Raw genomic sequence first — 14,072 nt, forward strand, 5'->3', positions numbered from 1 at the left:
ACATTTTTTGCAGCCAAGGCATGTCTGTGTTAGTAGATAAGTACTGGGGGTTAATACATAGCCACACACTTAAAACATCTGTCTTGAACCATGCCGAGTGCCTTACCAACGCCACTAAAAAACTTTTGAGGGATGTTGGTTTAACACTTATGCTAATGATTAGCGGAAATGTTGCAAGTGTAAAAATGATCTTTTCTGAAATCGTGCCTTTGTAATTTTGGATAATGACTTTTAAAGTTAAAGGTAAAAGGTAAAAACGCACAATAAATAATAAAGTCTTATATCTAGTAGTAATACTTTCACTACCTAGTACTGGGAGTTGGAAACCTCTGGTTTAGGGCTCAATGGGACTGTTACATGAACAAGAGACATTAAAGTTTAGCTTGCATTATGGAAGATAGTATTCCTCTCTCTCTCTCTCTCTCTCTCTCTCTCTTTCTCTCTCTCTACTACACATAACTCTAACATGCATGTTTATGGTTTCACACAACTTTCACTGTTTACCTTTTCTAAAACTTTTACAGTGAAACCAATGGATATGCACTGGTGACACCAGTGAAAAGTAAATTTCATATGTGATCATTTGTAAAAAACATGTGAAGGTGCATTAACACCCTGAAAGTACATCATGTAATTTGGTCATATAATCTGATCGAAACAATGATCTATGTGAGAAAATAACGTGTGTGTGTAAAAATTCATGCTTCACTCTGGACTGTGTGAAATCCATTCTAACCACCAGCATAAACATACATGAACACAAACAGACGACTTTGATGATAAGACAGTTCTGACACTGGCACTTCTGCTTTTCATGCCAAGTTGTGTTCCTTATTAACCTGAGTCTTCTGATATGTCAGTCAAAAATTGTAAATAATTTGACAGCCTCTATTTGTAAAATACACAGTGCTAAAACTCACAGATATTAAATTCTCCAATCTGATTGGGTCAGTTGGTTAAAATCATGGTCAGACTTTAATAAATGATAATAGTGATTTATGACAAATGCCTGTTGGATGAAGACAACAGAGTGTGTTTTGGGCTGGAGAAATGTGTTTACTAAGCGATGATGGGTGATGAAGAGTTAGAGGGGTTAGGCTCATAGAAGGATTAGAATCAGATCAAGACTAACTGATTTGTAATTAGGACTGTTTCAATTGCTGTGGTAAAAGATAAATAAAATGCACTAAGACTCAGTGTTGTAGAACAACAGATGGTCCCTGAGTTACGATGATTCACCTTAAGATTTTTTGATCTACTGTTGATAATAGCAATACAAGAATTATTTTAAAATATTACTACACCATACTGATCACCATTCTTTAAAACTCCTTAGTAAACTAGGCCATGCCTCGGCTAATGATATTTTTAAGTTATGATGGGGTCATCGGAATGCATCTCCATCATAAGTCAGGGACTACCTGTACTTTTAGGTGGTAACAGCAGCTCCACTTAATACAATCCCAATAGTAATTTGCATTCCTACAGCACATTCTGTAATGTTTCCTTCCTTACATAACAAAGGGTTTCACAGCGATTACTGTAACAGCAGACTAATGTCTTCATGAACCTTGCTTTGTGAACACTGGCTTTGACATTATGAAACAGCTCTGGGTCTCTTAGTTCCATCAAAGGGAAGTTTGTAATGCCACAGCACACAAGTACATCCTATGCAACTGTGTATTTCCAGCTTTGTGGCAACAGTTTGAGCCACTTATGGGTGTGAAGTGTCCAGATACATTTGGCCACACAGAAATTTTTATATGGTGTAAACACACACACACACACACACACACACACACACACACACACACACACACACACACAAATATATATATATATATATATATATATATATATATATATATATATATATATATATATATATATACAGTATATCACAAAAGTGAGTACACCCCTTCACATTTTAGCAACCATTTTATTATATGTTCTCAATGGACAAAATTATAGAAATGAAAATTGCATATATTTCAAAATAGTAGATGTGCAGCTTATAGATGTTGTTGCTGGGATCCTCATCCACTACTTCATAATGACACATGGCTCCTCCCCACCTTCTGTTTGAGAATGCCCTATAGGTGCTCAATAGGATTCAGGTCTGAAGACAAACTTGGCCACTCCAACACCTTCACTTACAGCTCCCTCAGCAAGGCAGTTGTCATCCTAGCAGTGTGTTTGGGGTTGTTATTATGTTGGAAATTGGAGGAGCATAGGGTGACATATAAGGCTAGAGTGGAGCAAGGTGCACAAAGGTAGACTATATTCTATGTCGGAGATGCGACCTGAAGGAGATTGGAGACTGTAAGGTGTTGGCAGGGGACAGTGTAGCTAGACAGCATCGGATGGTGGTCTGTAGGATGGCTTTGATGGTGAAGAAGATGAGGAGGAGAGTGAGGACTGAAAAACTAATAAGATGGTGTAAACTGAAAGAGGAAGACTGTAGTGTGAGATTTAGGGAAGAGGTCAGACAGGGGCTTGGTGGTGGTGGAGAAGAGGTGCTGGATGATTGGGCAACTACTGCAGAAGTAAATAGGAAGACAGCTAGGAAGGTACTTGGTGTGACATCTGGAAATAGAAAGGAAGACAAAGAGACGTGGTGGTGGAATAAGGAAGTGCAGGAGAGCACAAGGAGTTAGAGGTTGTCAAAACAGAATTTGGATCAGCAGAGAGATGACAAAAGTAGGCAGGAGTCCAAGGCGATGCGAAAGCAGGTGAAGAGGGACGTGGCAAAAGCCAAGAAAAAAGGCATATGAGGAGCTGTATGAGAAGTTGCACACTAAGGAAGAAGAAAGGATTTATACCGATTGGCCAGGCAGAGGGACCGAGCTGGGAAGGATGTGCTGCACGTAAGAGCAATAAAGAATGTCGATGGAAATGTGTTGACCAGTGAGGACAGTATGTTGAGTAGATGGAGGGAGTATTTTGAGCAGCTAATGAAAGAGGAAAATGAGAGCGAGAGAAGTTTGAATGATGTGGAGATGGTGAAGCAGGAAGTGGATAGGATTAGTAAAGATAAAGTGAGAGTAGAGATTAAGAGGATGAAGAGTGGAAAGTCAGTAGGACCAGATGACTACCAGTAGGAGCATGGGGATGTTTAGAAGAGATGGCAGTGAAGTTTTTAACAAGATTGTTTAACAAGATTTTGGAAGGTGAGAGGATGCCTGAGGAATGGAGCAGGAGTGTGCTGGTATCAGGTTTTTAAGAATAAGGAAGATACATGGGAATAAAGTTGATCAGTCACACTATCAGGTTATGGAAAAGAGTAGTGGAAGCCAGGCTGAGAGAAGAGGTGACCATCTGTGAGCAAAAGTATGGTTTCATGCCAAGAAAGAGCACTACAGACGCATTATTTGCTTTGAGAATGTTGATAGAGAAGTATAGAGAAGGTCAGGTGGAGTTGCATTGTGCGTTTATGGATTTAGAGAAATCGTACAAATTCTTTGATGGACCCTGGCGAGGCCTGTAAGGTGTGCAACCCATCTTGGAAAACCTCTGTGTAAAACTGGCCACTGTACTGTAACTTGTAACTAGTTTCTGGGTGTTCTGTTCTTCCTATAGCCTAGGCCATCTTTGTGGAGAACAACAATTTTAATTCTCAAATCCTCAGAGAGTCTTTTTTCCATGAGGTGCCATGTTGAACATCCAGTGGTCAGTATGAGAGAATTGTACTCAATGCAGGAAATTATTACTGCTCTAATACAAGATACAGAAATTTGTATGGTGCTGTCAAGCAGAAAAAAACATGAACATGATAAATAGGACATGTGGCTTTGCATGGTTACGTGACATACAGCTGTTATAACTTAAGGTGTACTTACATTTGTTGGCAGCTATTTTGACAATAATGGCTGCATGTGGTGTTATTTATAGAGGACAGTAAATTTATACTGCTGTAGAAGCTGTACAATGACTACCCTAAAATATATTCAAGTTTTATTTCAATTGTATTGTCCCTCGAGAAGATATACTAAAATAGTTGCTTAAATGTAAGGACTGTATACTTTTGGAAACCGCACTGTACAAAAGATACTGTATGTATATTTTGTGAGATGCTGTATATGTTGCATGTTGTAGCTTTTTAAGCTGCATTTATTTGTACTCACATGTGCACAGATCATCTGTTTCTTTTTGTGCATCAGCTTTTTTATTTATTCACTGTGGGAAATTCTGTCACACGTATACACACCCTTCCTCTCTTGTCACCCACATCCCCACCACACCCAAACTAACTGCAAGCCCCAAAAACACAATACCGGTAACTCTGTCAAAACAGACAGACAGACACACACACACACACACACACACACACACACACACACACACACACACACACACACACACACAACATTCATTCACACGTGATTCAAAAAGAGAAGTAAGAAAATGTGCTGTTTCACTTTTCATCTTGATCAAGCAGGTGTGTACATTCTTGCCTGGTCCACTTGCATAAATAAAAAAGTAAAGTAAAGTAAAAAAGAAAATTACAAAAGTAAATGCAAGCCAATAAGTCACTGTAAAAATCTACTTGAGTAATTACTTTATAAATGACTTTTTAAAGCAATATAAGAGTAAACACCACATCCATTATCAATATCATATAAATTAAGGACATGATAGCTTGCTCATGTTAATTATAAAATTAAGTCTTGCTAGGTATTTAATAATTTAGCAAAGATGTGAAAATTGTGTCATGCTAGAGAAGGTTTGGCTCTCCTAGTTAAGTAAAGGGAAAATTGAATATTTAACGCATCCAAAGTCATATTCAACTGGGTGCTTCCAATTTTGTGGTAACAGAAAAGTCAGGTGTCCCAATACTATTATCTGTATAGAGAATATTTACCACAACTGGCAACCTTCTACTGATTATCCAATTGAACCCATATGCTGCAAAAAACAAAATGATAACTAGCTATTATAGCTCATTCTTCTACATAGAGAATAACCCTAGCTCTTAATGCGTCAGCAGTTTGGATTTTGACCAGTGAAATGCATTTAATGAATGCTAGATGATCAGTTATGCCCCCGAACAAGGCCTTAATAGTAAAAGTAAAACTAGTTTTAATTCAAATTTGAAAACTTTCACACATTGCCATTGCAATTGTTGGATAAAATGTGATTTTTGTTAGTCATTAGAACAATATCTTGCTTATACGTAAAAGAAAAAAAATAATTTGAATAAGCCTAATGCTCCCTTTCAGCTCTATTATAAGTGTTAAAACAAGTGTTTGTAGCGTGATGTAGAGTGTTTTTTGCCTTTTGTATGTAGTTTTTAGTGGTTTAGTTGTGACTTTCTATAATTTCCAGGTCTGTCTTCTGGTCAATATGCTATGTATGTATGCTCTATGCTGCAGATTAGTTGTTTTCTGCAGCAAATGGGTTGGTTTCTGCCTTGATAAAGGCTCCTGCCAAATCAATTAATATTAATGTGAAATGTACATTTATTCTCACTTCTCTAACTCACTTTTTTGTTGATCTACTTTTTATAGTTAGTTTTTTTTATCCGTGGGCTACACTTACACTGCCTCTCACACAGCCTCTGCTACTCAACATTGTGATAAATGCTGTCTCCATACACTCCACTGTGACCCTGTAGCATTAAAGATGTCTGGCTTTTTCTGAAAGAAAACAAAACAACCACCCACAAAGTCACTATATTTTTTGTAAATGCTGAGTTGTGTTCATTAGTTCACTAATAGTTTCTCTGATATGGGTCCAGGCTTATGTGGCCTATGGATATGATTTCTCTCACTGTGGCATTTTCTGTGTATTCAGAAGAACACAGTTTTAATGGATGACCTTTCTTGCTTGTCAGTGTGAATAGCATTGAATCTGCCTCACTCTAACTGGAACTGACAACAAATAAACACATGGGGACCTTGTGTAATGAAAGGAAGGGGGGTTCACAAACTCGTACTAGTTAGATATTAGTTGCTTCTCAAATTCTGCATCAATTTGAAAGAAAATGTATTTATTGATAATATTTGGTTACGGTGTATAAACAAAGTAAATGTAGTCTGAAAACACCAGTGGTTGCTAATATATTCTATTGATGCAAGTAATGAGTTAAACAGCAACTGCATTATGTTAACAAGACATTTTTTTGGCAGTCAGGCTATTTCTGTAACTTCCTTTTAATTTGTGACGCAATCCGGAAGAATTGGGCCTTTATTACACAGTTTAGTGTACCAAAGCCTTTCAAATGTGACCCACAAATTAGCATTACAGAAGACAGACAAATTCACAAATTAGCATTAGAGGGAAAAGGCCAATCCTTGAATTAGCATTATACTAAAACAGACCAACTCATGGATTAGAATAACCCATTAATTAGTGTTGCAGCAAGCCAGATGACCCTTGAGCTAGCATTATGCAGAAAATGCAGGAGAAGCTGCATGGCTCTGAGCACTGAAACAGAGTGTTCACCAAAGAGTTTTCTGTTCAGTTAATTTATTTTAGACCTTGTGCCTAGAAAAAAGCAGTTTCTCATTGAAATGTATTTTATATTGGTGCATAGTATATTGCTTCCTTTGCTTATCTAGCATGAATTCAATAGGTTACTTGGCTAGTTCATGTTAGCCATAAGCTATATTACTTTTTATATAATATTTTGTTAAAACTGTTTATGCCAGCTAGGTATAACAACTAACAACTCTAAATGCTGGACTGTGCAAAGATATAGGTACTAATAAGGTGTATCTGTTTCTATAACTTTAGACATTCTTTACTTATTTTTATTTTCTGCAGATATCAGCCCCACCCAGTTCATACACCACTTTTGTTTCCACTTAAAAAAAATATCTCTTTATCTTATGTTTCTTATCTTTTTTTCACTTCTCTGTTGCCTTATTTTATTAGTTGAAGTTTCAAGTTAGTCATGTGTTTCTGAGCATTACATTTTTGTGGGTGTTTGTTAACTTTACCTGCCTTTGCTCTAACCCTTACCATGTCATTTGTACTGTAATTTGAATGTGATTAATATCTAATGTCAAGGCTTTTATGTATGTGCAGCACTTAGAACTCTGACTATATGTCAATACAATTTGATCTGCTGTATCAAGTTTATGCAGAAAAAACAAAAAATTCTGCAGGCCATAAAACATGAAACTATTAGATCTGTGTTTCTTAATCCTCTTCCTGGAGCACTCACACCATGTAGTTTTTCTTCTATGACAACAACAAAAGAACATGATTGGCTAATTAACAGGCCTGAACTTGGTTCAAGTTTTTGAACACTGTTTTATTTTTTAGATCTAATGACAAACTTAAACTGTGTCTTTTTTCCTCCCAAATTCAGGATTGATAAATCTTCTGTTACTGCTCTACGAACTCGGTAAGTTATCTGCCCTCTTCAAACACAACACACAGAGACACATAGACACACACACTTACAGAGTATAATAAGTTATCCGTGTATTTGTATAGGCATGGATTAATGGACAGTCGCTAGGATGATGAGTGTGTAATTAACATTATTCCTAGCTACAAAAAGGGCCTGGAAAGCTACATGTTCAAAAGGTTTCTTGTCTCTCATTCAGGACAGCACATGCAGAGGCACTTATCGCAATCAGATTTCTATTCAGCAATCACGTAATACGAGCAAGGAACACAAATAGAACAGTTCAGTTTAAAAATGGTTTGCAGTCTTGATTTAGAGTTACAATCTACTGATTGCTCTGTTATGCACTTTTGATTACAGATGTAATTCACATGGTGTGCAAAGCAAACCAATCTCAAAATATTATTTTATTAAATGTATATATATATATATATATATATATATATATATATATATATATATATATATATATATAATTGGTCAATGATTGACTAAAAGAAAGTTCTGTGGACAGATCTAGAATCCTAGATCTCCTGGGAAATTTATACCCAAAACTCTCGAGTTTTTATAACCTTGTTGGTATTGGTCATACTAATTTTTATATTAATACATACACAAGGTCTTGCAAAATGGCAATACTGATTAACATCTAACATCTGTGCATTTACATTTGTAATTATTTAAATAAGGCAAAGAGTCTATAGTGTCAGCTCTGTGCAGTTGCCAAAGGTAAAGATGTAACTTTTCTGGATAATCTTCAAGTCAAATGGCCTTGCACTTTGTGGTTTCTATGTATTATGCTGTATCTTTTAAGTATAAAGAGAAAGAAGGGAAAAATGTACCTGTATTGTAGATATTTGATGCAACTCTAAATGGATAATAAATAAAAAATTAGTAGTGGTAATGAATTGCAGTAGTATTAAAGGAATAAAACACTATGGGGCTTTTATTTGAATATAATCAGCTTTGGGTCAGCAATGTTCAATTTGTCCTGTTACTTCACCCTGGCATTGATTATTTCTCTTTGAAAGCACAACCTGTTGTGTTTAATTTGTTTCTTAGATTTATCAGCTCTCTCTTTCTCTCTCCATCTCTCACCTCCTCTATAATGGGAAATGGGAAGGATTGCTAAAGTACTATTTGTATAGTATAAACATATATGTGTATGTATAGTATATATTTGTCATTAGGGAATAAGTGAGGATGAACTGGCTGAATAAGGTCGTGACTACATGGACATCTCACATCCATTTGCTCTAATACACATGGAAATGATCCACTGTTTATCCTCACTTCAAGTTGGCCGCTACATATCAAACCACAGACACGATGAAAGGCAAATTTTAATATTTCCAGCTGTAGTGTATGCTCATGTTGGCTCACTTGCCCACAGAAAGAGCAAAGTGCATTTTATTTATAGCATTTCCATTTTCAAGGTGAATACTTTGAACCTGTAGTGGATCTGGAACCTCTGATGTGCTTATGTTTTGCCCATGAATCAGCATGCATTAAAGCCTTGAGCCATTATCCTCTCTTGATTAGACGAGTAACGTTCTTCAGTTCACCACATAAAATGGTTTAAGTAAGTAATAATATGAGAATAAGCAGGAGTCCAGTAAATAAATATAAACTAAATGTTGAACTTATATCTTAAACAAATTTCAGGTTCAATTTCAAGTTCATTTCTTTTGCGTTTTTTACAATAAACATTGTCTCAAAGCAGCTTTACAGAATTTAAGAATTAAAGTGAATTACGTGTATTTATTCCTAATGAGCAAGCCTGGGGCAACTTCTGCATCGAAAAACTCCCTAGATGAATGAGGAAGAAACCTTGAGAGAAACCAGACTCAAAAGCGGAACCTGTCCTGATTTGAGTATTATCAAGGATGTGACTATAAATCTTAAAACAATACAAAATACTGGAGAGTGAGAACTACGGTACCATGAATACCGGAGTGTGTGTGATTATGAGTAATGTCCATTCTACAGTCTTATAAAGTCAGTTGACATTGTGGAACCAGGAGCTACTGATCAACTCATACAAAAGCTCAACATTTGAGATCATTATAGATCCAACACCAACTCTTTCATGCCAGAGCACATGCATGCCCTTTCAAAATTCAAAGAGATCCAATGACCAAACTCTACATGAAGTGGGATCTAAATGGCGCTGGTATGTCGCTAGATGGTAGCATTTTAAAAGGTGCTGTGGATAAAATGTTGAAGTTAGAAACACTATACAATCATTTAAAAAGCAGAACAAATTGTGATGTTCTTACCAAAGCAACTTTTAGATAGATATATACGTGAATGATATTTTGAACTTGAATGCACAGTAACTTTGCAGAATGATTACTTTGACATTTTAGAAGTTGCTGGTGAATCTCCTATATTGTGTCTTATCTGGGAACCCAATTACAGGACAAAATAAACCACGAAGTGTGATCCTGCAGGGTCATTCAATCACTTTGTATAATAACAATAATTACATTGTCCCATGTAAGAAAGGTACACTATATTTCTTACCACATTTCTGGAGTCATACAATTGTACAGGATGTCTTTGGATGCAGTTAAATTACATTAAATTAATAAAAATTCCCCTTCACCTGAACTAGGAGATCCGAACCTGTTTCAGCCTGACAATGCCCCTGTGCACAAAGCCAGCTGAAAAAAAAATATGGTTTACATGGGTTGAAGTGGAAAATCTTGAGTGACCTGCTATATAGTTCTGACCTCAACCCTACTGAACACCTTTGAGATTAAGAGCAGTGTTAAACAGTTTTTTATTCACCAACGATTAGATGTTTATGGAATAAATTGTTCACAGATATGGGAAAATAATCAGCAACAGGGTGATGTGATCTGCCCTAAAGCAAAAGGGGAGTAACTGTTAATAAACCAAAACTGATTATGATTCAAATTTGAGTGTAATAACACCACATCCAAAATTATTTATTCTTCTTATTCTGCTTGTCATGACAAAGTCCTCTGTCATTAAAATAAGTGTTTTCAGATTTTCCTCTACACTTAGACTAGAGAGTACATCCAGTTAAACAGCATCTTAGAAATCAGTTTATGTGGACCATACAAGTCCATTTTTAGGTTGTTTTATAGAAACAATAACGTACAACAGGTGCAATAATATAAACCCTGCAGCCAGCAATACTCAAAAAGCTGCTTTAAGAAAAATGTAATCATCTATTTCTGACCAATCAGATTCATGAATTCAACAGGTAGCGACAATTTTGAATGAACTACACAAGTCACACCTACGAATCATTGGCAACGAACATGTGATTCTGGAAATGTGTCAGAATTATAAAGAATTATGTGTCCATCAGGGTTTGGATGCTGTAGTGCATTTTCTTCTAAAAATAATATCCGGTATTGTGTAACTATAATCCAGTGATGTTCGCTTTGGCGAGCAGTTACACTGGTAACAGGTGGTAGCTCCACATCTCAGTCTTCACCTGCTGTTCAGTCTCCCTGACAACAGAGTGCACCACTCTGTGTGCCAGGCACATTGGCTGGCAGGACGGATACAAGCAGAACGTTTATATAACACTATAATACAGTGTTCTCGGGTACACCCAACAAATTTTCAATTGCCTAAATAGAATTCTCATGATAAGATTCTGCCATATGCTGTTACCTTCATGTACTGGTCTGTGACTCTTTATACATTTGACCCTAATCTGAGAGGACTGTACTGGTAAAGGTTATTCTGCTTATGCGCATGATATAAGAAGGTCAGCCTTAGCCTGGATGCTAATTGGAAATGTTTCAGCTGGTTGTATGGTGCTGCTCCAAATACTTCAGGGATGTCTTTTAGGCTGTGTATTTTGTATCACAGTTGGCATCATTTTTATATCCCAGTTGTTTTTGCTTGGCAAAGCATATAAGTAGAAAAGGCTGTGGTTCTGAAAAGAAGTGGATGGTCATATATGTGATTTTATGAATGTAGTTGCATTTGGTTATAAGAACAGTCTAAAATCCAACTTAAAGTGTATAAATTGGGTGAAAAGATTTTTTTACTTTTAAAGTATTTACATTCATTATTATTGCAATAACTGTTAAACATGTGTTCAGGTGGCATAATGTGAATAAGAATGAGAATTATTCAGTAAATGTGATTTTAAACGGATTCTTACATGAATGCTAACAATTTAATGACTGTATTTGACAAAAAAAAGTATAATTATAGTGCATTTGAATTAGTAAATGCTGTTCTATGAGCTTTATGGATTTTTTTGATAAGTTTTATCAACGTTCTAGGTTATTTATACATAACATGCCTGTAGTGTGTTGGGTAGGACACATTACCTACAGTATTATTAATAGATTGTATACCTTTATCCTTACATAAATGTACATAAATGTCATAATGTTGTGTAAAGGCCTCATAAGGGACCAAATCTAAAGTTAAATTCTCTGACAAGTGCTTTAAACATTAGCAAATCTATTGCACCTATATGTCATCAATTCCTGTCAGTCTATATCCCAGTCTGGTTTGTTCATGATTTATTGAAGTATGTCAAATATCAACTTTTCCCATTGTATGGGTAATTCGACGTGTATATTATGCATCCTTTTGGCATCATCCATGGTAATTACTTCCTACCCCATTTCTACAGCCTTCCTGTCCATCCGAGTGTGTTATTTATCAAACCAAGCTTGACAGAGCTGGTACATAGGGCTAACTGGGTTTCTGTGAGGACAGAAGCACTTCTTTTCCTCTCTCTCTCTCTCCCTCTCTCCCCCTCTCTTTCTCACTCTGCTCCCACCCCTTACAGACACAACAAAGTGAAGTGCTTCGTATTCATCCTAGGACAGAGTAATAAGTAGCAATTGCACGCGTATCTCTTGTTCCATTTTGTACACGAAAATTGGAAATTGAGCAACCAGACAAGACAAAAGAGTGAACATGCCACGCAAATTGTGGTAAGTTTAGCATGCATAGTGAGCTATATATTTATTTACAATAATAGAATTATTATACAGCTGCAATGTAAAACCAACAAAAAAGCCTAACAGTTTATATTTTGTGTAACTGTTGTAACTGTTGTAACTATTATTGATTTGTCTGTTTACCTGAAATCTGGGGAGATGAGAGAGTTGATCATCCAATTCATCATATTATGTATGTGTTGTCCATGTGCTTACCATGGGCAAAATATTTGACGTTTACCTGTACTACAAAAAAAGAATAGAAAATATTCACACACAATCTTCTTTGAGACAATATCTGTTGTGAAGCACTATAGACATAAACTTGACTTAAGTATAATGAAATTTCTTATACCAGCTGTTGGGGCAATCAACATGTATTTAAAATATGTGACTAACATTCATTTAAGCCTATTTGGCTGTTTCGCCCTGGCAATTAATGAAAAGTCTTTTTAGCGTAGCTGCAGTTTATTCTGCATTTCTCATCCAATTTCACAACATTATACCAATACAGTTAAAATAATACTTACTAACTATAACAAAGTTTTTGTGGTATCGATGCACAGATCGCAGTCTGCCGAGATGGCCATATGTTATTCTCCCTGAAAAACAGAAGAAATAAATTTCACTGAAAAATTCATGAAAGCATTCTACAGAAATGTTCTTCTTTAACAAGTATTTAAGTAAATGATGTGGTGTGGCTTAAATCAAAAGAGCAAAAGATGAATGAGCATTGTTTTGTAAGCTTTTTATGTTCCTGGAAGCAATAACAAGTTAAATTTGCAAGTTAAATGAAAGTTTTACGTCAATGCGCCACCTAATTTATCTTTTTACTTGTAAAAGCTAATTCACAAATTGTCTGCAAGACACATATAAGCAGATTATAAAAATGTGTGTAGTCGTTAATATGGTGGCCCTTATTGAATATGAACTATAAGGTTTTATTTTTCGAGTTGGCAGATTGCTATGATGTACAAGCAAAATTACTTTCAATGCCCTTCTTATCAGGTGTTCATTGGTTTAAGTCCCAACAATCAAAATGTCATCTATGGCCAGGGGAGAATCAAGTAAAACTTGTAATGTAATTTTAGTAATATACTGTACACATATGAATTTAGCAGACCACCCACTACTTGCTTCACTCTCTGGGTGGGAGAAATAGCATACTCTGTTTTTCAACCTCAGCACAACCAATTACGGATGTCTATGAGCTCATGTACATGAAGGAGACAGACAGCAGTTTGAACAAACTGACTTCAGGTGTCTTGGAGAAGCATTTGTTATCCTTCACTATGCCAGGTGGTAGCTGTAATATGCTTTGTTTAGTGGGAATTGACAAGTGCCCATATTGGGGAGAAATTTAGGGGTTTGGGGCACAGAAATGAATGGAATATGCTATAATAAGGAAACAATATAATAATTAATAGTAATTCACATCACCCCATTGTGTTTTATTTCTTACATAATGCAAACCATGCTTTATCTTTGATATCAATATCACCATTGCAAGACTCATTGTGTAATAAATTACAATACAATGCTATCATTGTCCATATCATGCAGTCCCAAACTCTTCTACTGCTTATAACTCTGCATAAGGTCCCCAGGAGAAGATTCTTGGGTTTATAATGTTAATTATAAAACATCACTTTATTATGTCATCTTTAATCTGGAAAAGGCTAATTTACACTTTCCAAATACATTTATACATATATATATATTGCTCTTGCATCCTAATTTCTCTGGAGAGTTCTTCACACCCCCTT

At 35.9% G+C, this 14,072-nt stretch overlaps 1 protein-coding gene across 9 annotated transcripts in view; it reads left to right on the top strand.

The window, feature by feature from the left end:
- Positions 1 to 14,072, top strand: part of rap1gap2b (RAP1 GTPase activating protein 2b) — a 40,100-nt gene that overhangs the window by 1,621 nt on the left and 24,407 nt on the right. For 3 of the 9 annotated variants that reach the window (XM_046867923.1, XM_046867924.1, XM_046867927.1), the window contains exon 2: positions 7,316 to 7,351. The exons of 4 other annotated variants lie outside the window; for them this stretch is intronic. In XM_046867923.1, the coding sequence (XP_046723879.1) occupies positions 7,316 to 7,351 (36 nt within the window). Of the gene's footprint in view, positions 1 to 7,315; positions 7,352 to 10,943; positions 12,301 to 14,072 lie in introns of those variants that run through there. 2 more of the 9 variants (XM_046867925.1, XM_046867928.1) reach the window with 2 other exon arrangements.

Source organism: Silurus meridionalis, chromosome 15 (assembly GCF_014805685.1).
Source record: "Silurus meridionalis isolate SWU-2019-XX chromosome 15, ASM1480568v1, whole genome shotgun sequence".
Classification (NCBI taxonomy): domain Eukaryota; kingdom Metazoa; phylum Chordata; class Actinopteri; order Siluriformes; family Siluridae; genus Silurus; species Silurus meridionalis.